At 44.4% G+C, this 24,444-nt stretch overlaps 1 protein-coding gene and 1 long non-coding RNA gene across 2 annotated transcripts in view; one reads left to right on the top strand and one right to left on the bottom strand.

The window, feature by feature from the left end:
* Positions 1–6,918: 6,918 nt before the first annotated feature.
* On the bottom strand, positions 6,919–9,741 carry LOC120230697. The gene is made up of 3 exons (XR_005528121.1): positions 9,619–9,741; positions 8,499–8,620; positions 6,919–7,168 (listed from the first exon to the last, which is right to left on the bottom strand). It is a non-coding gene; the product is annotated as an uncharacterized LOC120230697 (long non-coding RNA).
* Positions 9,742–10,050: 309 nt separating this feature from the next.
* The window catches only part of LSG1 (large 60S subunit nuclear export GTPase 1), a 36,553-nt gene continuing 22,159 nt past the window's right edge, over positions 10,051–24,444 (top strand). Inside the window, exons 1-5 of the mRNA XM_039230355.1 lie at positions 10,051–10,175; positions 11,766–11,892; positions 17,043–17,163; positions 17,339–17,425; positions 17,960–18,046. Of these exons, the coding sequence (XP_039086286.1) occupies positions 10,077–10,175; positions 11,766–11,892; positions 17,043–17,163; positions 17,339–17,425; positions 17,960–18,046 (521 nt within the window). The 5' untranslated portion in view covers positions 10,051–10,076. The remainder of the gene's footprint in view (positions 10,176–11,765; positions 11,893–17,042; positions 17,164–17,338; positions 17,426–17,959; positions 18,047–24,444) is intronic.

Genomic DNA, 24,444 nt, shown 5'->3' with positions numbered 1-24,444 from the left:
TTTGAGCTCATAGAAAGCTTTCAGGCTGGCATCCTCTCACCTTATGTCTTACGTAATGATCCTCCCTCTCGGGGCTCCTCCCCCAACATCCCACTAAATGAATGCTGGCTTCGGAGACAGCAAATGACTAATCTGGGATTCTCCCAGTCATTCAACAAGCATTTGTTGAGAGTCTATGGTGGATGTGATGTAGTTGCTAGGGACATTGCACTAAAGAAGACAAACAGGTCTTTGTCCTCGTGAGATTTATATCCTACAGGGAGGGAGATAATAAGCAAACAAATAATAAAATATGAAATAGTGATAAGTCTCAATGCCAAAAAAAAAAAAAAAAAAAAAAAAGCAGTGTTAGGAGGTTGGTTTTAGACCACATGGCCAGGGAAGTGTCTCTGGGCAGAGATCTCAACAAGATGGATGCAGCTACGCAGGAACATTCTAGCCTGTGCCGACCAATAAGGCAGTCCCAAGCCACGTGTGGCTACTGAGGACTTAAAATATAGTTGGTCCAAACTGGGATGTGATGCAAGTGTCAAATACACACCAGGTTTTGAAGACTTAGAAAAAAATAATATAAAATATCTCAATGATTTTTATAGTAATTATATGTTGAATGATAATATTTTGGCTTTGTCGAGTTAAATGAAATATATAATTAAAATTAATTTGGGGGGCACCCGGGTGGCTCAGTTGGTTAAGTGTCTGACTTCAGCTCAGGTCATGATCTCGTGGTTCACAAGTTCAGGCCCTGTGTCGGGCTCTGTGCTGACATCTCAGAGTCTGGAGCCTGCTTCAGATTCTGTGTCTCCCTCTCTCTCTGCCCCTCCCCCACTCATACTCAGTCTCAATCTCTCTCTCTCTCTCTCAAATAAATAAAACATCAAACAATTTTTTAAAAAATTAAATTAACTTTGCCTGTTTCCTTTTACCTCTTTAATGTGGGCACTAGAACACTTAGAACTATATGTCTGGATGGCATTGTGCTAAGCTGATGTGCGGGTCTGAAGGTTGGAATGAGCTCAGCAGGTTCAAAGATTCTCCAGCTTCAAAAATCCTGCTGTGTGATTACAGCCTCCGACTCTTCAACCCTCCTCATTTCTGACTCTTATATCAATTCTTTTCTGCCTCTTATTATATCAGCTCCTTAACCTCCTCAAGGCCTACAGGATCTACGTGAACACTCCTCACATAGCACACCCCACAATCTCCTGGGCCAATTCCTGGCTCCCTTAAATCAGAATCTCTGCTTAAACTCCTCTGTGATTGAACACATAAGAAAGTTTGGAGAACCCTGCCCTGGCCTACTTCATTTCTCCCACTATCAACTCCTTCCTAGCTTCTTAACGCTTCCCTTGCCCCCTTCCAAGTGAAAAGTGAAAGCAGGGACCTCAAAACTTTTATGCTGAGAGAAAGAAGCCAGACATAAGAGGTCACATATTTTAGGAGTTCATTTATATGAACTATAGGGAATTAGGTGAATCCATCGTGACAGAACACAGATCGGTGTTTGTCGGAGGCTGGAGAGAGGGAAGAATAGGGCACGACTGTTTAATGGAAATGGGGCTTCCTTCTGGGGTGATGAGAATGTTTTGGAACTAGATAGAGGTAGTGGTTACACAACACTGTGAACGTCCTAAATGTCGCTTAACTGTTGATGTTAAAATGGTTAATTTTATGGTATATGCATCTCATCTCCGTTTTTGTTTTGTTTTGTTTTTTTTAGTGGAAGAAAGAGGCAGAGAGAGGATCAGAGTGATGTGAGGTGAGAAGGACCCAACCCTCTCTTGCTGGCTTTGAAGATGGAGGGAGAGGCCACAAGCCAAAGAATGCAGGCAGCCTCTAGAAACCGGAAGAGGCCAGGACAAATCCTGCCCTAGAGCTTCCACAAAGGAGAGCCTATGACAACTTGATTCCAGCCCGGTGAGACCTGCACTTGACTTCTAGCCTGTAGAATAGAAGTCCATCTTGACTGACACCAAGTTTACGGTTAATTTGTTACAGCAGCGATACTGTATGCCTCCCGGCCAGCCATCTCTTCTCTTATCCTGATTCCATCTCCTCCCCCAGTCCCCTCAGTGAGCACCCCCGGGCCTTGCCACTCTTCCAAAGCTGCCCACTCCCCAGCAGAGCCAAGCACAGCACCCACAGCTTCCTCAAGAAAACGAGACATTAACCATGTGCCAATCCCAAATAACCCACTCACTGAGCACATTCACACCTTCTCCTGCCCCTTCCCCCACCCCCCACTCAAAAGTCTCTCTTGAGACCTGTCCCCCTCAAATCCACCCTCCACACTGATACTGAACCATAGACCTGACTTGGTAACCGCTCTCATTATACCCAGTCAGCAGCAACCATTATACCCAGTTGCAACCAACCACACGTTGCAACCTCAGCTTTGCAGCATGAGGCATAGGAATCTTCAGGTCTGAGGTCTGACACCTGCCTGCCTCATCGCCACCTCTCCTGGCTTCCTTAGTGCTGCTCCAGCCATGGTGAAGGGCCCGTGCTTCTCACCAGTTTCTTGTCTTTGTGTCATTGCCTAAGCGATTCTAATGGGAATGACTCCTCCTGTCACCTCCTCTGGCAGATGTCTACTCATTTCTAAAGAGCCAGCTGAGGCACCATCTCATCCAGGAAGGGGGCCCAGCCCCCCTACCTCCTTCTCCAGGCTCCTCATGTGTATCTCTACCTCTGCACGTGCCTTATTGTAATGTTCTGGTCTTTAACCCTGCCTCCCTTAGTGGACTGTGAGCTGTTGGAAGGCAGCAACTATATTTAATTCATCCTTCTGTCCTCAGTTCCTAGCACAATGCCTGCCTCCAAGTCAGTATATAGAATGAACAAACATTCACCATGTGTTTATTTCACAGCAATCGGACTAACATATGCACAGGCTGTCAGAGCTAGACGGGCCCTTCAGGACGATCTAGTCCACTCCCTGGTTTTACAGATGAGGAAGCTGAGGTCTCAAGAGTGCGTATACATGGCTATACTGCTATTTAGCAGTCAAGTCCAAACTAGGACCCACGTGGCCTGAATCTTAACTCAGGGCACTTTCCTTCAGTGAAACATAAAGCCAGAGACTTTAAATACACAAATATGTAGAACACATGTTCTGTGCTCTCTCCCCTTCCCTGGAGGGCTATGTTTTGTGGGCCCATGGATTCATTTGGTAGACTGGGCAGGCGGAGCCCTCAGCAACCAAACACTTCCCCCTGTGACTTGACTAAGCTGCCACTCAATGGACCCATTAATGGAAAGTCCCCTTGTTACTGGCTATCACTGCCACTAAAGAGGTTAAAGTCAAGCATGACTGTCACGGGATGTACACAGTGAAACGCCCGTCTCTCTAGGGGTCAAGATCACGCCCAGGTCCATGAGAGCCCGGTGGCCCATAGCGCTCCTCTGCTCTGCCCACTGGCTCTTCATCCCTCTGGGATTTTCACTTTAAAAACAATGAGAAATGTAGCAGTTCTTATTTTACAGAGATTAGCATAAAGAAGTACCAATGAAATTAAATGTGTATGTAAATGCTGGGAGGTTTTCACATTGAGAAAGGATATTGTGCAACCTGTGTTTTCCTTTGTCTCTTGTTTTTGAACTTCTCTCTGGCCATGTGGGCCTGGCACATCTTTCGCTAGGCTATGCAAATCAGCTGGCAAAGCGACAGCTATTCAGTCACAAATATTAATGCGCTCCTCACTAGGTGCTGTGGAAATGCATATGGTCTCACCTTTAAGGAGGTTCTGAGTCCACTGATTCAGAAAGAAAGGAGGTACTGTTGGTATGCTGTGGGAGGTGAAACATGTGCAAATAAGTGTGATCTGAGATAACAAAGGCTGAGCTTAACACAAAGCGCTGGGGGCTCAGAGGAAAAAATAACTTCTAGTCAAGCAGTTTTGGGGGTTGGGGGGTATGGGAGGGTGAGCTCCATGCTCCACCAAAAGGTAGGCAGGTTCTCTTTGGGCAAAGACAGGAGAGAGTCCAGAGGGAGAAAATGGCCCGAGCAGACGGTGGTCACTGTTGAACTCTGAACGGCTGGGCCAAAAGCAGAGAACTCAAGCATACTGAGCACCTACTATGTGTCAGACACTGTGCTAAATGCTTGGGATCCAGCCAGATGTTTCATCCTCATTAGAGTGTTGTGAGGTCTGTGATACTCTCTTCACCATAGTGGGAAAAGACTGAGGCTTGGAGGAGCTAAGAAACTGGCCCAAGGTCACCAAAGCTCTTTGTGTTCAAGTTGGGTCAGGACCGGGCTCTGGAGGGCCTTGGATGGCACCGTCTCCCAAGCTGTGGTGAGTCACTGGGCATTTGAGCAGCGACTTGCTGTGATCAGAACCGGAGCTTGGACACCCACATCCTCGCCCTGACTCACGGAGGGTCTCAGATGCTGCCCCTCCCTGGGCCCTGGCCTCCCAGTGTGCGAGCTAAGCAAATTCTCCTCCAGTCCTGAGATGGCAGGAGGCTGCGTTGGTTTCCTAGAGCCGCCATAACAAATTGCCGCAAACAAGTGGTTTTCAACAACAGAAACATTTTCTCTCCCAATTTTGGAGGCTGGAAGAAAGAAGCATCCTTCCTTGTCTTTCCTTAGCTTCAGGCAGCTGCCCGCACTCTGTGCGTGCCTTCACTTAGAGAATCTCGGCCTCTGTCCTCATGTGGCATTCTCCCTCTGTGTTTTCTCTCTGTGTGTCCAAAGTTGTATCTCCTTATAAAAAACACATGTTACTGCATTAAGACCTACCCTAATTCTGTATGACCTCATCTTCACTTCATTATACCTGTAAAGACCCTATTTCCAAATAAGGACACAGCCCCAGGTATCCAGGGGTAGAACTATAATCTATCTTTTGGGGATACACCATTCAACTCAAAGCAGAGGCCAAGACAGGACATTTCAGGACGGAGAGAGGAACAGGAGACAAGTAGATGCTTCTGAACTCTGGGGGTCACCTGGTGGCACATGCTTGCCATGAGGCCCCTCCTTTCATGGACAGCTTGCTTAGAAAGTTTGCCACCCAGACAAAACCCAGGCAGAAAATCAAAGGCAAGAGGAAGAAGTCAAAAGAAAGAAGACCCTGAGGCTTACAAGAGGCCCTTTCTCACCAGTACTGCCAGAGACGGGAGCCAGATTGGTTTGTCCCCTCTGAAGGTGGAGGGAGGAGAAATCACTAACCCCTGCATGGTTAGCTTTGAAACAGAAGCCTAGGACCCTGGCATTTTCAATTGTGACAATAGCATGTGCTAACTAATGATGACTGAATTTGCTAGTTGATGGTTCACAGTGCCCTGTGTTCACATGACAAGGAGGGCAGGATGGAGCCTCTTCTCAGAGCCACATGGTGAAGGCACTGCCCTGCTACTGCCAGTCTAGGGACCCTTTCTTTTTCTTTTTCTTTTTACATTTATTTATTCATTTTTGTGAGAGAGAATGGGGAGGGGCAGAGAGAGGGGGAGAGAGAATCCCAAGCAGGCTCCACACCATCAGCACAGAGCCCAACACAAGGCTTGAACTCATGAACCATGAGCTCATGACCTGAGCAAGAGTTAGATGCTGAATTGACTGAGCCACCCGGGTGCTCCCTAGGCACCCTTTCTGAGACCATCGCTGTTGCCTTGTTATTTCAAATTTGGGGGTGACATAGGGTAGTGTAAAGAGGAAGGGAAACTCTCAGGGTAAGATCTCTGTTAAGCACCTTAGTGGTCATCTATTCCAACCCCCACTTTGAAGCATGAACCTGCTTTAGAACATCCTGACACTTGGTTATCCATCCTTTGCTCAAATACCCTTGGTGGCAGGGAGCTCACTGCCTTATAAAGCTGTCTATTGCATCATTGAATTTCTGGCAATTAAGGATTGTCAGAAAGTTCAAACAAATCAAAACTAAAACTGCAACTCTGTATTCTCTACCCCTTTGTTCTAGTTCTGATTGCCTGTGTCTACTCAGAGCAGTCTTCTCTCCCTTCCCTATAACAGTCCTTTGCATAATAGAAATGGCCCCACATAGTCTTGGAATCCCCTTTATTGAGGCTAATCAGACTTCCTTCACCTTTTTCTCCTTCCCTCACCATTTGAGTTGACTTTATCTGAGTGTATTTATCAGAGTGATTTAAGGGGAGCAGTCACATTTAGAGACAAAGGTAAAATTCCAGTGGTCAGAACGCCATCCTGGTAGAGTAGGGTGGTGTGGTTCATGGCTCCACCACTGACCTGAGCAATTCAACTTTGGATAAATCCATCAGCAGGCTGATAACCACTAAAATGTAAGCTCATGGGGGCAGGGAGTTTGTCCAAGGCTGACCCCCCAGAGTCTCATGATGAACAAGTGAATGAATGAGTCAATGAATGGGGAAAACCTGGCACTTTCTATCTGCGGATTTTAGAGTTGGCCATTATTATTATTTTTAAATATTTTTATTTATTTCTAGGAGAGAGAGAGAGAGAGAGAGAGAGAGCGTGAGCAGGGGAGGGTCAGAGAGAGAGGGAGATACAGACTCTGAAATAGACTCCAGGCTCTGAGCTGGCAATCAGCACAGAGCCCGATGCGGGGCTCGAACCCACGAACCACAAGATCATGACCTAGGCGAAAGTCGGATGCTTAACCGACTAAGCCACCCAGGCGCCCCAAGAGTTGGCCATTATTAATTCCACTTCTCCTCTCCTTTACTTTGCTTCACTTTACTGGGTCTCAATTCCTACAACTAAAAGTTCAGAAACATAAAAGTTCCCTTTCTCACTTGACTGTTGTGAGGAAAAAAATAATTACAAAGTCTTCTGTGAGTAAAAGACCCTGGATATCCTGCATGAAACTGTTTGGTAGAAAACTCAGAAGTCCAAATATAGTGTATATAAACTCTTGCAGTCTTTATCACCAAAGCAAAAAGGTCTTTTACACTTTTCATTCCACGTCGAATGACTTGCACAAGCAGGCAATCAATGGCTGACTGAAGCGATTTAAGTTAATCACGAATAAGAACCACAAGTGAAAGTCTGCTAAGTTATTGAAACTCACTCATGTGTGAGAATCCACCCATTTTCAATGGAGATAAATTGAGAATGGAAGACAACGAAGGGAGTGTTCTTACTGATTCAGTGCCCGCGGAGACCGGAGACCGCCAGACTTCTATCTTCACACCCCTCAGCCTCATGCAAACCGCTTTCATGCTTCTGGAATGAGAGAATGGGCGAGAGGGAGAAGCAAGGCTGCAAGCTTGCCTTGGAATGGCTTCTGCCACTGACATGTTTTTTTGGTCAAGGGGTGAGAATTAAAACCAGAAACCCACCCACTCTCCCTTCTCCCTCCCCAGACAGATGTGGAGCCCAGAGGCACAGCAGTGCGGAGATGGAGGGTGGAAAGCCACTCCAAAATTTGTTCCTGGGCGTGGGTTTCAGGGCTCGCGACTACGTTGTTCAGCCACAGTAAAGCAAGCGTTATGCAACATCGTCAACGAGGAACACTCTCTGTTGCTATTTGGAAGCTGGCCATGGATCAAAATCAATGCAACCTCCTCCAGAGGTCAGCTGTTCAGAGAATCTTGGCTTCGACAGAAGAGTTCAGCTAAGCAGGGAATCAGGAGGATATCTAACCAGTTTTCAGACACAGGCCTGGTGGATGAGTGTTTCCACTGTTGTGATGGAGATGAGAGGAATCGGGCCGGGTGGTATGGCTCCCTGAAGTGTGTGGGTGGAATGGCTCCTACAGTCGGGCCGGCAGGGACCTGGGCTGAGTCATCTCTGCAACACCCCTCCGTTGGTTTGCAGCCAGCGCCGTGCCCCACCCTCCACCGCCACTATCATCACTCCGCATTTGAGCCATCTCACTTTGTAACTCCAGATCTGGGTCCCCTAATCTTATCTCAGCAGCGCCTTCGATTCCCTTCCTCCTCCTTCTTCTCAATGAACTAGACTCATAATCCCACAACATGGATCAATTACACATGTGAACTATTACCTGCATCATCCAGTTGTGGGGGGGTGGAGGGAGAGGGAGAGAATTGCTCAACTGTGAAAACTGGTAACCCCCAAACTACCAGGCAATGATCTTTCAGCATTTTCTCCTCCAGAGGCGGGACTGGAATTACTATTATCCCCATAAGCACATAAGAAAACGTAGGCTCGGGTAATTCATTTTCAGTGATAGATTTGAGAAATGTCTTGAGGGAAATACTAGAATTATTTATGCCTTCCTTATTTGTCAGCCAAGAATAGCTGCTGCTATTATAATCTTATAATGTCAGTGTCTGACTCTCTGCTAGTCTTGATTAAATTATCACTTTACTTGGTTGAGATATTTTGCAGCCCGTGAGAAGAACGACAACAGAAACCCAAAGCATTTGCTTGCACTAAATCTCTGGAGATGACAAAATTTGTAAAAAGGAGTCGAGGGTAAAACCCCAAGTTCCTGACTGAGTTCTAGCAATGAGATGACAAGTTTCTTCATATCATCTACTATTGTTATTAGAATGTAAAATCCATGTAATCTTGCCTTATGACTTACTTTTATCTTTAGCTACTCAGCTTCAAGAGAATTCCAGGAACTGTCTGCTTATTCTCCTCCATGGACCTTTTCCATATCTTACTTCTGGAGATTATGTTCAAGTTCTTTAGATTGTTTCTACGCTTGGAAATAGGAGAAACCACGTTCTGATGCATTCATTCACTGGTCTGTGGACACTGACTTCCTGAAATCAAGTACTACATGGCTTTTCAGCAATCCCTTGGTTGTTTCCTAAAGTTCACTCCAATTCAGTATGAGTCAGCAGTGAGGTGTAGCAAATGTGGGCTGGGAATCCAGAGATGGGTGGGCAATATGGTCCCAGCTTTGCGTGCCCCTAACTTGCTGTAATTGGCTTTTTAGCTGGTCCAGTGTCTTCATCTGAACAGGAAGGGAGTGGACTTCTGCTGCTACTCAAAGTGTGGCCAATGGACCAGAACATTAGCATCAGCGCCACCTGGAAGCATGTTAGAAGTACAGCGTACTGGGCCCGGTCCCAGACCTTACTAATCAGAACTGTTTGTTAACAAGACTTCTGGGAAGATTCAAAGGCATGTTCAAGTTTGAGAAGCACTGGGCTCCAAAATGCCCTCTCACAACCCTCATTCTTCCCTCTCCCCAAGAACATAGAAGATAGTTGAGGACATGTAGGTTTGACTCCTGACGCCACACAAATTCCATCTATGACTTGAGCAAGCTGCTTCCTCTCTGGACATGGTAACACTAAAGTGGTTCTCACGGTTAATGAAACCGAGGTAAAATGCCCAGTGCTCACACAACTCTAACCCAGCATTCTGCATTCCCAGCGTTGGGAAATGAACGATGAAATGAGGATCAAAAGCGCAGGCCGCAAAGAGTGGAGCCGGCACTGTTTTCACTTCAATTATAGGAAATATTAATGCAATTCTAACTGGAACTTCTTTTTCTTTTTTTCTTTTTTTTTTTTAATAACGCATTTAAGTCAGATCCTGTGGGCTCTCCTGGCAACCTTGCCAAACTCTGGAAACATCCCTCATTCTGAACTCCCATCCAGGCAAGGACTTTTCTCCCCAGTTCGCAGCTAAGAAAGACTAAGTAAACAAAAACTATTCAGATTCTGGACTTGAAGGCGTCGGGACCACACCTTGAGACGCAGGCCAAAAACCAGGGCCAGGAATCAACTCCACTACGCGCGGCAATAAGTCTCCGCCTCTCCACCCTCTTTAATGACAAAAACAGCTGGGAGGCGGGGTTAGGACCCGGAATACGAGCGGCCATTTTTTCAGGTCTCCTTGTTCCTCGCCGGACGCTAAAGATCAACGCACGAACCTGGAACGTACCATTCTTTTGATTCAAACATTTTATCCAAATTTGAGACATTCGTAGAGAGAGTGATAGAAATTAAGTTCTGAGGCCATTTTCACGTTTATGTTCTATACGAGTGGCCGCAGAATGCACAAAGGTAGGTGTTATTTCATTTTGTCTTCAATTCGGGATTCCACCACTTGGGCTCGTCCAGACGTCACTTCCGGGGCTCGGGCTCTTGAATACCGGAAAACGCGCGTGCTAGGCGGAAGGAGCTCGCGCGAGTGCTGCGCTGCCATGGGCCGCAGAAGAGCGTCAGATGCCGGGCCCCTCGGCCGGGCCCTTATCCGCCAGAAGACTCAGCGGAGCCGAAACCACCGTCACGCCGACTCCTGGGTAACAGAGCTTGTCCTTTTTCAGCCTTTCTTTCTAGTCAGGAGAGCCTGGATGTTGTGAAGCCAGGGGTCAAGGGTCACAGGAACCTTTTCTAGGGAAAATGACGCCGAGGTAGGGTTTTAAAAGATGAGTTTGTGTAGGTTACTGTCAGACGGATGAGCGAGACCTTCTAGCAAGGGCTAGAGGTAGAGGTTTGAAGGGAGGGGTGGTGTGATGATGAAGGTATTGTGAGAGCGTGAAAGGATCTCGAATGCCGGGGGCGTTTGAAAGTTTCAGAGTTGGAAAGACCTAAAAGCTAGTAATTGTGGTACTGTTCAAAGACTGGAAACTCCCAAGAGAGGCTGCTTGCCGCCAGAAAAAAACAAAATAGCGCACTATTTCCTAACGGTTTCGCTGGCACATGAACAGTGAGTGCATCTCCACAACGTGGCGAGCTGGCCTGATACCTCCCTGGGCCTGGGGGTGAACGTAATTTTAGGGTCCTTGAGAAATGGATGAGGTGGTTTGATTTGTGTTTGTTATTTTGACGACTCACACCCCCAGGTATTTGAGATTCAGTTGGTTTTCTCTGAGAACGTGCGCTAGAATAAAAACTACCCCTGGTGCTAACTCCCTGCGTGCCACTCTCACACCGTCTGATTCCCATCCGTTTCATGTGCAGAATAAACGGCATGCAGGGCTCTTCAGTAGTCAGCAGGTCCAAGTTACCCTGGGCATTAGACTACTGGTAATTTTAATTGATTTTGAAGGAATTGTTCCATATCCTTTAGGAAGTGGTAAGAAGACTGAATATGAATTCTAAAGAACTGGTTTCTAATCCTTACTCTGATTTTTTTTTTTTTTTTTTTTTTTTTGCTGGTCTGCAGCCTTAGACAAACCACCTGATCTTTTTTTTTTTTAATATTTTTATTTCTAGGAGAGAGAGAGAGCGTGAGCAGGGGAGGGTCAGAGAGAGAGGGAGACACAGACTCTGAAATAGGCTCCAGGCTCTTGAGCTTTTAAGTTTTTTTTTAATGTTTATTTTTGAGAGAGAGACATAGAGCGTGAGCAGGGGGAGGAGCAGAGTGAGAAGGGGAGACGCAGAATTTGAGCTGTCAGCACAGAGCCCACCGTGGGGCTTGAACTCACGGACCGTGAGATCATGACCTGAGCCGAAGTTGGATGCTCAACTGACTGAACCACCCAGGCACCCCTTCAACGTGTTTTTTACTGTGGGTCTCCATCAAAAATTTTCGACTACGTCTGCCAGGATCAGAGAGTCTGGATTCAAACACTGCCTCTGCCACTTAATAGCAACCCTAGGCAAGTTATTTTTATATGTTTATTTCAAGACTATTTCCTCATCAGTAAAATAGAGATAACAAAATTTATTTCAAAACGTTTTGAAAATTAAATGGAAGAATGAATGGAGAGTGCCTATTGTGAGGTAAGAAAGTGCTCTTTTCAGAAAGTGCTCAGTAGTAGTATTGACGCTAAGGGGCCTGACGCCACTCTCAAGACCACAGAATAGTTCCTTGAGAGTTTAGAGTTTGTTCAAATGTCAGAAGCAGAAGAGAGCAGCAGTGTTATTTACCGGTGTTTTCTTCACAGTTGCACACAAGTGAGCTCAATGATGGCTACGATTGGGGTCGTCTTAATCTGCAGTCAGTAACTGAACAGAGTTCCCTCGATGACTTCCTTGCAACTGCAGAACTTGCAGGGACAGAGTTTGTAGCTGGTAAGTGGTTTATTCCTGAGTATATAGGACACTGGTCACCTTTCCATCTTTGCTGACTTGATGCAAATACATCTGCTTGGAAGTGTTCCATGGACCCTACTAAACACATAAATGGGGTGCCTGGGTGGCTCAGTCTGTTAAGTGTCTGACTTTGGCTCAGGTCATGATCTCATGGTTTGTAAGTTCAAGCCCGCTGTGCTGACAGCTCCTCTATCTCCATCTTTCTGACCCTCCCCCCTCCCCCTTCTCTCTCTCTCTCTCTCTCTCTCTCTCTCAAAGTTTGTTTATTCTTGTGAGAGAGAGACACACACACACAAACACAGAGTGCAAGCAGGGGAGGGGCAGAGAGCCAGGAAGACCCAGAATCTGAAGTAGGCTCCAGATTCTCTGAGCCCGACATGGGGCTTGAACCCACAGATGGTGAGATCATGACGTGAGCCCAAGTTGGACACTTAACCAACTGAGCTATCCAGGTGCCCCAGAAAATGTTTTCTGATAGCATAGTTAGAAGCAAAATCCTGGGCTTGCTGCTGTTACTTAGGCAGTTTGAATTGTTTTTTTAAGGTACTTGTTGTCACAGTATAGTGAATTATCCATGCACGTAATCTGTTTTAGTCACTGCTCTCCCTTTGTGTGTGTTTGTGTTTTCTAAGCACTTGGAGAAGTACCTGGCACAGAGGTTGCATTATAAACTACTATTTTTATTGCTCTTTCATTATTATAAATGTTATTGTGTTGTTTAGCAAATTCATTGATTTGTTTAAATGGTTTTATGGGACCCCAGCTACTATCAGGGATAGATTATCTTGGCTACTGAGAGTACAGTGTTGAGTAAGATGATTTTATTTCTGCAAAATTCTGTTTAGGTGTCATGAAAGAAGTCTGTAGCAGACAATGGGATCATAAAAGATGTAGTTAGTATTCATTCTGTCTGAAAGAGGACTAGGGCCAGTCAAGGAAAGCTTTATGCTGGGGATGAGTCTCAAAGAGTGACACAGATGAGATGACACAGCACAGTATATATGAGCAGGCAGAGGACTCAAGGTAAGATGTGAGCAGCAGCTTAGTTTATTCAGAAAATGGTTAGAAGTTGGTTTTGCAGGTCCTGGGTGGGGCGCCTGGGTGGCTTAGTCGGTTAAGCGTCCGACTTTCGCTTAGGTCATGATCTCGTGGTTCATGGGTTTGAGCCCTGCGTCGGGCTCTGTGCTGACTGCCAGCTCAGAGCCTGGAGCCTGTTTCAGATTCTGTGTCTCCCTCTCTCTCTGACCCTCCCCTGCTCACACTGTCTCTCTCTCTCTCTCCTAGAAATAAATAAAAATATTAAAAAAAAAAAAAAAAGATCAGGTGGTTTGTCTAAGGCTGCAGACCGGAAAAAAAAAAAAAAAAAAGTTGGCTTTGCATTGGGGCGCCTGGGTGGCTCAGCCACTTCAGCTCAGGTCATGATCTCACGGTTGTGAGTTCGGGCTCTACATCAGGCTCTATGCTGACCCTCAGAGCCTGGAGCCTGCATCAGATTCTGTGTCTCCCTCTCTCTCTGCCCCTCCCCTGCTCATGCTCTATCTCTCATAAATAAATAAAGATTAAAAAAAAAAGTTGGCCTTGCAGGTGCTTGAGGTACACAGGGACAAGATGTGATGAGCAAATACTAGGGAGGTGGGCAAGAGGTTTTTTAATTTTTTAATGTCTTTTACTTATTTTTGAGAGTCAGAGAGTGACAACGTGAGCAGAGGAGGGGCAGAGAGAGAGGGAGACACAGAATCCGAAGACAGGCTCCAGCCTCTGAGCTGGCTGTCAGAACAGAGCCCGACGTGGGGCTCAAACCCATGAACGGTGAGATCATGACGCTTAACCGACTGAGCCACCCAGGCGCCCCCAAGTGTCCTGACTCTTGATTTTGACTCAGGTCATGATCTCAACAGTTCATGAGTTCGAGCACTGTGTAGGGCAGTATGCTGATGGTGTGGAGTCTGCTTGGGATTGATTCTCTCTTCCTCTCTGCCGCTCCTGCTCGCACAAGCTCTCTCTCTCCAAAAAAAAAAAAAGACTAAGTCATGAAATAGTGCATATAGTATGGTACCATTTACGTTAAGAAAATAATCCGACCAATCTATATTTGTATGTGTGTATTAGGAAATAACTTGGAGGCCCACACACTTAATCGATATTCTCAAAGGAGGGAACTGAGATTCCCAGGGTGGGCAGAAGGTTGGGAGTTGGTTATAGAGAATGTTTGCCTTTATTGAATTTTTTTTTTTTACAAGGAGAGTTTATGTATTATATAATTAAACTTAAAAAAAATTTTTTTTAAGTGTTTATTTTAGAGAGAGCCGGGGAGGGGCAGAGAGAGACAGAGACACAATCTGAGTGCAGGCTCCAGGCTCAGCTGTCAGCACAGAATCGGACATGGGGTTCAAACTCACCTTTAGGGGAGGGGTGAGGGACTGGAGATTAAGCCAATCATAAAGGCCAGTGATTTAATTAAGTGTGCATACTTAGTGCAGCCTCTATAAATCTTTCAAATTCCATTAAAATTTATTTCATACCTTTATGTCTCTCCCTCTGCCCCTCTCCCCTGCTTACACTTTGTGTCTACAATTAAAAAAAATAATTTATGCTTTCTGTTCCTTTCCCTTAATAATGTAGAGGTGATAGAATTTTGTTTCAGTTCTCTATAGCCTGCAGACACTACTGGACACACTGGGATAGGGATTCTTAACCTGGAAACTACCTGTTTCACCTGTGTGTGAACCCTGCCGATTGCATGCTGAATTTACGTGTGTGTGGATGGGTTAATGATCAGTGTTTTTAAGTATGTTTTCATAGGAGTCTCTGACTTAACAGGATTGCAGAATAATGAGAAATGCTAAATTTTGTTTGGGAACTTTTTACTTTTAAAAGATGGCACAGGTAGTGCTCACTTTATTTTCAGCAAGTGAGGAGAACATGTAATATTGTGATACTATGTATTTTGTCTTCACCCCTTGGTTCCTGATACAGGAGCCTCTAAAACCCTTGTTTGTAACTTCCTGAGTCAGGGGTGAGAGGAGTGTCTTTTGTTATTCATAATTAGCCCCTTACAATTTACTAACTTCCTGAGTTTATGCTAATGAGGTACTGTGGGTCCCTAGGTAGCTTCTGCAAGGGGCTGCTTGCTGTGGGAATCAACCCTGTGATTATGGGTTGCAATTTTTGGGACCTCAGAGGAGGTGCTAGAGATTGGGCTAATCACCAGTAACCAGTGATTGAATCAGTCGTGCCTGTGCAGTGAAGCATCCGTAAAAACCCATTCAGAGACTTGGCATCTGAAGTGGAACAGTCTTGTGGGACTAAGCCTTTAAACCTGAAGAGTCTGACACTAACTCTTGGTAGTTAGTGTCAGGATATGATGGAATTGTAGGACATCGAATTATTGTCCTGAAAGTTGGAGAGCTGGTTGCCATTGTGGGAAAGTACACACATTTTGGTGTCAGAAGCGTTGTGAGTAAAAACAGTTCAGAGACAAGTGGCTGTATTATTGTGTGTTACTTGCAGCAATCCTCAGAGCATTGCTACTGAAATGAGAAGGGTTACTTGGCTTTGTCCAAGGTTGGTAGTGGGTGCAGTAGAGTAAGGAATTTTAATGTTGAGTCGGAGAGTGGTTGTACCATATGATTTTAGCCAAATAGGGAAGGAAATGAAGCTATGAGCTGGATGCGGGACTGAGAGAAGAGGAAAGAAGAGGCTAGAGGCATGGACAGTGATTAGACAAAGCAAAGTGGGAACGTCAGGTAGGAGATCATTGGAAGGAGGAATTCGTGTGAAAGAATTCCCAAATACGAGGCTAAATGGGTGTGTGTTTTGACTCTTGGTTACAGATGGCATGAATGACAGTAACGGTTGGGTGGACTGTACCGGATTGTGCAGAGCAAGGTCATAGATGGTGTTGGTGGTCTGACAGGGGTAGCAGACAGCAGTCTTTGCTTGAAGGTCAAGAGGAATATTGCCGAAGATGTTCTGTTGTGTTTGAATAGGACCTTCCCTTAGCAATTGGGTAAGAAGCTTAACTGTCTTGTCTCAGTGGAATCATCTGCCCATGGAGACTAGGTGGCCATGTGTGGTGAAATAGAGAGACCTAGAGCAGGGCTTTCTGTACATGAACTTTACATCTATTTTATTCCTTTTTAGTTGTTATGCAGCATTAATGTAGGCATTTATCATAAATATCTTACATAAATTGCAGCTGTGCAGTTCATTGGTTTTAACTGGAGTGAGTCTTTTTGCTGAATCTTTGCTTCCTCACCCACTCCCATTGTCTTTAATTATTCTATGTTTGTAAAATGAGATTGGCCGTACTGAATCTTTACAGTCCCTTCCCACTCTTACTGTTTGTTTCCATGAAATGCATTCAGTATATGGAGTTTTATAAAATTAGTACTTGAAAAAATGGCTGGCCTTTTGAAACCTTTAGTAAAAATTATTTATTTATTTGAGAGAGACAGGTCCAGCAAGCAAGCACACACACGAACGAGGTGGGCAGAGGGAGAGGGAAAGAATCTTAAGCAAGCTCAATGCCTAGCACCCAGCTCTACGTGGGGCTCAATCTCACGACCATGAGATCGACCTGAGTCAGATGCTTAACCCACTGAGCCACCTAGGCGCCTCAAGGTTTTTTCTCCCATACCTTTTTTGGTAGATAACTTCACTGGGAAATTATTTATCCAAGGCTGGAGGCATGTAAATCAAGAAAGCTTTAAGGGGTGCCTGGGTGGCTCAGTTGGTTAAGCGTCTGACTTCGGCTCAGGTCATGATCTCTCAGTTCGTGGGTTTGAGGCCCGCGTCGGGCTCTGTGCTGACAGCTCAGAGCCTGGAGCCTGTTTCAGATTATGTGTCTCCCTCTCTCTCTGACCCTCCCCTGCTCATGCTCGCTCGCTCTCTCTCTCTCTCTCTCTCTCTCAGAAAAAAATTTTAAAAAATTTAAAAAAAAGAACTGGAACCTGCCTCAGATTCTAGATCTCCATCTGTCTCTGCCCCTCCCCCACTCACACTCTGTGTCTGTCTTAATTGAAAAAAAATCAAGCTTAAATTCTGTTTTTGGTACTGTAGTTTTGCAAGTAGTGATCAGTATTCACTATTTATATTGTCACTTTAGTAATAGTACTTTCTCTAAACAGAGAAGCTGAATATTAAGTTTGTGCGTCCAGAGGCCAGAACTGGGCTGCTGTCCTTTGAGGAAAGCCAGAGAATTAAGAAACTCCATGAAAAAAACAAGCAGTTCCTGAGTGTACCACGGAGGTGAGTTGGACAAGGATGTGGGACATTATAAGTCATAATAAGACCCCTGAGTATAAAATTTTTAATTTGGCGTTCTCTTTTTTCCTGTTTCCTTTCCTCAGATGCCATTATTAATTCCAAATCCCATTTTTTTTTGGTAACTTGTGGAATTATTCTTCTTCTCTGATTGTTTCAGACCAAAGTGGGACAAAAACACTAGTCCTGAAGAACTCAGACAGGCAGAGAAAGATAACTTTCTAGAATGGAGACGTCAGCTCGTCCGGTGAGTATTAGAAGATGGGAAGATTTGTCCTGGAATTCTGAGTCTGGCATTTTGGTGTATTTGCACTGCTATTTGCATTTTGAAGGCTTGATTCTTGCTGCTTCTTGCGCAGCCAGCATCGCTGGTACACATGCATCTGTGCACAGAGATGGTAAATTGATTACTCTGCTCCATTCCTGGCCGCCTCTCCTTTTCATACCCTTCTCTAGCCATTAGTCACCCTGGAGTTGATCGCGCTCTCTTGAGCATTCCTCCAGAAAGAGGTGCGTGGGAGAAATGTCATTTTGTGCGATAAACTTCCAGGGCTTAAATAGATTAAGTATAAAATTTCAAATTTGATTTTCCTGTTGACTCAGTAGAAAGTATATAAAACCAACTTGATAGTATTTGTGTGTGTGTGTGTGTGTGTGTGTGAGTGAGAGAGAGAGAGAGAGAGAGAGCTTATTTCTTAATGCAGTTAATTTGAGTGTTTATACTACTTGAAACCATCAGTTATAATCTGGCAAAGATATAAACTTTTCATTCTAAAGCCAGGCTAGAAGAGGAACAAAAGTTGCTCCTGACTCCATTTGAAAGAAATTTGGACTTTTGGCGTCAGCTGTGGAGGGTGATTGAGAGGAGGTAAGGTGCCATTTTCTTTTTGTCTAACCAAGACATTAGTGTGTTACATTAATTAGATTTGGGTGTTGATGAATGCTCAGAAGCTCAGGGCTTAAGCTATGCAAAAGCTATTGAGAATTATTATAAAAACTGAAAATGTGATGCAGTGTTTCTTTAAAAATACAGACTTTTTTTTTTAGTGAGCACATTGACAGTGTGTAGGAATGGTAAACATTTTCTGTAAGAGGAGTTCTAAAGTACCTCAGTTATTTCAGCAAATGTCTGTTGAGTCCTGTTGGAAATACTGTCTGACTGCGAAGAGACCACGAAGGGGCACACGGAGGAATGAAGTACAGTCTTGTCAGATGACTCAATAGCTAGTAAATCCAAAGTGCTTAGGACTCCTGCTGCCTTACAGCTAGAAGCGCAGTGGGCTGTGTCCTGACAGAGGAAGGAGCAGCTGATAAGGATTGGGCGAAATCAAGGAGTGGTTTGTTTTAATTGGAATTAGATAGTGGTGATGATTGCACAGCTTTGTGTATATACTGAAAACCACTGAATTGCATACTTTCCAAAGGGTTAATTTTACCTCAGTTATAGGTAAAAGGTGGATTACACCTCATTTTTTTCTTTCTTTTAAGACGTTTACATGCCTTCCCTATCCTGCTCCTTCAGGGGCAGAGATGGGGCTATGGGCTGGAATATGGGGAAGTCAGAGTAACAAGGCAAATCTCTAAGTCTGAGGAAAGTAGAAGCTTGCTGCTGGTTCGCAGGCTTAGGCCCCTTAGGTTCAGTTAGGCTTGAACGAGGCTTGGGAAGACGAACTGTGCTTCTGGGAACTTCTGTGGGGCAGAGTAGGTCTCTCCTTCAGTGCCTCCTTAGCAGGCAAAGATGTGTACTGCTGACATGCCTTTTTCTTATTTCCAAAGAGAAATAATAACAAGCTTTAAAATATTAAAACCTCACCTGGGAATACCCCCATCTGCACATTGACAGTATTGTTTTGTTTTTCTGTTTTTTTAATTTTAGATATTCTCCTGCTTCTTATATCGTCTCCCTTTCCTCTCTGTTCATTTTTTTCCCTTTTATTCCGGTTTCTGACTTTTACTTAAGAGGCCTTTCTCAGATGTCAAGTGATGTTTATTGTCTGTTCATATCTAAAAACGAAGCATTAGGAAGCAGATTGACAAGGCCACCTATTTGGGGGGAATTTGCCAACTGGTGACTTCACTGTATAGAACTGAACAGGGATCAATTTTATTTTGTTGGAGTACCCCAAGCTGTTAGCTCTATGGGTGTTCTCCCTAGATCCATTGAGTTTCTTTTAAAAATGTCTTTTTAACATTTATTCATTTTTCATAGGCAGAGAGTGCACATGGGGGAGGTGTAGAGAGAGAGGGAGACACAGAATCCAAAGCAGGCTCCAGGCTCTGAAGCTGTCAGCACAGAGCCCGATGTGGGGCTTGAACTCATGAACATGGGATCATGATCTGAGCTGAAGTCAGACACTGAACTGACTTAGCTGCCCAGGCGCCCCCAGTCAGTTTCTTAGAGATAAAAATTATCTCCTGCCAAGAACGCAGCTAGAGGTGGTAGTATAATGCAGGGTGGGTAGCCATGTTCACCATTGGGTATGTAGGCTGTTTAATCTACCCTTTTTCGGTATGGCACCTCTTTCCCGCCTTCTCTTGTTGCTTGAGGGCCCAATTCTGGAGCCTCTCAGGTTCATTTTCTCCATAATAAACCCTGGCTGTCTGCCATTGGAATAGGAGATTCGGGCGATGTAGCTGCCAGACTGGATGGAACAGGAGAGAGGACCTAAGAGCTCACCAGATAGCTGTCAGTCCCATTCCTCACCCTCGCCCACGGGCCTTCATCTGACGCCTCTAGTCCCGAGCTCCCTGGGGCTCTGAGGCGCGGACTGGCTCCTGGGTCGCGCTGCCATGTCTCAGTTCCTGCCCTTCTTCCTTTCTCTTCGTCCTAATGAGTGTCAGAGTTTATTTTCATTTTTGTGGGTGTTCAGAGGGAACAGAGGTAACCATATGTGTTCATTCTTTCACATTTGACATACTTTTATGTCCCTAAATAAGCAGCTGGTTTCCCCAGAGTGAGGGTGTAGCGTCATTAGATTTACAGTATTACTTGTTCTGTTGCTTTTATTATGTGGTGTGTTTCTGTTTATAAGAGAGAGCATATCTCTAGCTCAGTATAGTTTAGATCACATGGAAGTGGATCTGAATTACTTAGAAATATTAATAAAAGAACTACCACATTTTTTCACAGGAAATATTTATTGATGTATTTTGTATAGCAGATGTCTCCTTTTGGTAATAGGCTAGCAAAGCCATCTGCCTCTTTAATTTGAAGAGCAGATATTGGAAAAGATTTGTTGTATGCCCTGTCGTTGAAATGCAGGAAGCTGCTGGGGCACTGAGGGCGGAACACAGTATTCTAGTAAGATACGGCACTATTGTACTGTGTGAGCCTTTCCTGGTCTACAGCACTTTGCATCCTAATTCAGCACATGGAGGAAGCAGTCTTTTTTTCTTTTTAATGTTTATTTCGTTTTTGAGAGAACGTATGAGTGGGGTAGGGGCAGAGAGAGAGAAAGAGTCAGAAGCAGGCTCCAGGCTCTGAGGTGTCCGCACAGAGCCCGATGCAGGGCTGGAACCCACAAACCATGAGATCATGACCTGAGCTGAAGTTGGACAGTCAACCAACTGAGCTGCCGCCCAAGCACCCCGAAGAAAGTGGTCTTAATTTTGTCTTTTCTTACTGCTATTTCTGAGCTCTTTATTGTCTCTACATGTTTGGTGGGTAGACCTAATGTTTGTGGACCTTGCAATTTTAGTTTATTAGGTTTTTGTCCATGTTTTATAGTCATTGCATTTACTATTAAACCCTCAAAGTTTGAAAGTGGTAGATTTTACCTTAAAGAAGAAATACTGGGGGGCGCCTGGGTGGCTTAGTTGGTTAAGCGTCAGACTTTCGCTTAGGTCATGATCTCGCAGTTCGTGGGTTCGAGCCCCGCGTCGGGCTCTGTGCTGACTGCCAGCTCAGAGCCTGGAGCCTGTTTCAGTCTGTGACTCCCTCTCTCTCTGACCCTCCCCTGCTCACGCTGTCTCTCTCTCTCTCTCTCCTAGAAATAAATAAAACATTTAAAAAAAAAAAAAGAAGAAATACTGGGACCCACTTAATTACAGAACTTAACGACAATTTGTCTTGAATTAGCAAGTCTGTGAGTTCCTTTGAATCACAATGTTCTGCTGGAAATTTAACTAGTCTGAAAGAAAATGACCTGTGAGAAACACTTAGGTGGCTCAGTTAATCAAATCAATTAAGCATTTGATTCTTTTTTTTTTTTAATTTTTCTTTTTTTTACACGTATTTATTTTTGAGAGACAGAGAGAGACAGAACACAAGTGAGGGAGAGGCAGAGTGAAAAAGAGACACAGAATCCAAAGCAGGCTTCAGTCTCTGAGCTGTCAGCACAGAGCTTGACGTGGGGCTCAAACTCACAAACTGTGAAATCATGACCTGAGCCGAAGTCACACAGTTAACCGACTGGGCCACCCAGGCGCCCCTACGCATCTGATTCTTGATTTTGACTCAGGCCATGATCTCACTGTTCGAAAGTTCGAGCCCTGCATTCGGCTATGAGTGCAGAGGCTGCTTGGGATGGTCTCTCTCATCCCCGTCACCTGCGCATGCACACGTGCTCGCGCACTCTCTCTCTTGCTCTCTCTAATAAACTTTTTAAAAAAGAAAGAAAATGCATTTTGATTGTGAAAGCCTTGCCTTAAATGGTAAGCTTGACTTAATACATTTCTTCCTCAGTGTCCAACCTAGTTGCATATGCATTACCTCAGCATAGGCCAACCAGACATGGATTTTTAGAAGACTGCCCTAAGTATGTCTGCAGCTTATTTCCTTCTTTCCTTCCTTTAAATCCAAGTTAGTTAACATACAGTGTAATAATGGTTTCAGGAATAGAATTTAGTGATGTTATATGTAACATGTTATATGTAAGTGATGACTTATGTATAACACCCAGGGTTCATCCCAGACAGTGCCTCCCTTGTGCCCATCCCCCATTTAGGCCATCCCCCCCCCCCATTCAAACACCCCTCCAGCAACCTTCTGTTTATTTTCTGTATCTTACAGTTTAGTTCACTTAGCATAATACATTCCAGTTCCATCCACATCATTGCAAATAGCAAGATTTCATTATTTTTGATTGCCCAGTAGTATTCCTGTGTGTCTGTCTGTCTGTTGTATACACACAGTATACCACATCTTTATTCATTCATCAGTCGGTTGACATTTGAGCTATTTCCATAATTTGGCAATGGTTGATAGTGCTGCTGTAAACATTGAGGTGCCTGTGTCTCTTCAAATATGCATTTTTGTATCCTTTGGATAAATACCTAGTAGTGCGATTGCTGGGTCGTAGGGGTGTTCTATTTTTAATTTTTTGAGGAAACTCCATACTGTTTTCCAGCGTGGCTGCACCAATTTGCATTCCCACCAGCAGTGCAAAAGTGTTCCCTCCTCCGCATCCTCACCAACATCTGTTGTTTCCTGAGTTGTTCATTTTAGCCATTCTGACAGGTGTGAGATGGTATCTCATAGTGGTTTTGATTTGTATTTTCTTGATGATGAGTGATGCTGAACATCTTTTATGTGTCTGTTAGCCACTTTTTTGGAAAAGTGTTCTTTTAATGTTTTTTATTTATTTCTAGGAGAGAGAAAGAGAGAGAGACAGCATGAGCAGGGGAGGGTCAGAGAGAGAGGGAGACACAGGCTCTGAAACAGGCTCCAGGCTCTGAGCTGGCAGTCAGCACAGAGCCTGACGCGGGGCTCGAACCCACGAACCGCGAGATCATGACCTAAGTGAAAGTCGGATGCTTAACCGACTAAGCCACCCAGGCGCCCCAATCCTTTCTTGATTAATAAGAAAATAGGTATAAAAGGAACCTACCTCAACTTCATAAAGGCCATATATGAAAGACCATAGCTAATATCATCCTTAATGGGGAAAAACTGAGAGCTTTCCCAAGGTCAGGAACATGACAGGGATGTCCAGTCTTACCACTGCTGTTCAACACAGTACTGGAAGTCCTAGCCTCAGCAATCAGACAGCAAAAAGAAAAGGTGTACCGATTGGCAAGGAAGAAGTCAGACTTTAACTCTTTGCAAACAACATGATACTCTACTTTTGGAAAACCCAAAAGACTCCACCAAAAAACTGCTAGAAATGATATATAAATTCAGCAAAGTCACAGGATATAAAATCAATATACAGAAATTGGTTGCATTTCTTCTACACACCAAAAATGAAGCAGCAGAAAGTGAAATCAAGGAATCGATCCCATTTACAGTTGCACCAAAAAACATAAAATACCTAGGAATAAACCTAACCAAAGTGGTAAAAGTTCTGTACACTGAAAACTATAGAAAGCTTATGAAAGAAATTGAAGAGGACACAAAGAAATGGAAAAACATTTCATGCTCCTGGATTGGAGGAACAAATATTGTTAAAATGTCTATAGTACCCAAAGCAATCTACACAGTCAGTGCAATCCCTATCAAAATACCACCAGCATTCTTCACGGAGCTAGAACAAACAATTCTAAAATTTGTATGGAACCAGAAAAAAACCCAAATAGCCAAAGTAATGTCAAAAAAGAAAGCCACAGCTGGAGGCATCACAGTTTCAGACTTATTTCCTTCCAGCGGCAGTTGCAGCTGACCTTAAGAGCAACTTTCTTAGCCACAGAGGCAGGATGGGAGGGGGATCCTCCTAGGGAAGTGAGATATGGATTCCTGCTCTGCTAGGCTGCGGTAGACCCCACTACATTTGTGAGGGCTTTGGGGAGCTTGTATAAGCTACAGAAAGCTCTCATATTGCTGCATCTTCTATGTGACAGAAGTTAGACTCTTCATTCCTGCTTCAGTGTGGCATCTTAAGTCATTGTTTTCCTGTTTTGTATTTGTGCCATTTAAACACATTGTTGGAACTGATGGATGATGATTTGCTAGATGTATGCTTGTCAGCCCTGGGTTTAAAAAAGATACACGCTTGATAGTGGCTTCTGTCAGCAAGTGATTTATTAGTTTTCTTTTGAGGCCTTAACACCAGTGTAGATTAGGTACATGAGTATGCAGTAGACCTCATCTTGGATTGAAGTATTTGGAATACTCTTTTGTCTCACCAGGAGAGTTTATTAGAAGATCCAGTTGAAGTTTTAGCAGTGAAACATCATCAGGGTTCTGTAGGACATAAAACAGCAAGAGAATGTTAGCGATTACAGGCACGTCCTCTGGTCCAGACCGAGTTCCCTTTGAGCTCCATCATGGAGTAGCTGGTGACTTTGGACAAGTTACTTAACTGTCCTAAGCTTCAGTTTCCTCATACA

The sequence above is a fragment of the Hyaena hyaena genome, unplaced genomic scaffold, assembly GCF_003009895.1.
Source record: "Hyaena hyaena isolate Hyena2069 unplaced genomic scaffold, ASM300989v1 scaffold_45, whole genome shotgun sequence".
NCBI classification, from domain to species: Eukaryota; Metazoa; Chordata; class Mammalia; order Carnivora; family Hyaenidae; genus Hyaena; species Hyaena hyaena.
This window is presented reverse-complemented; position numbering and strand designations above follow the sequence as displayed.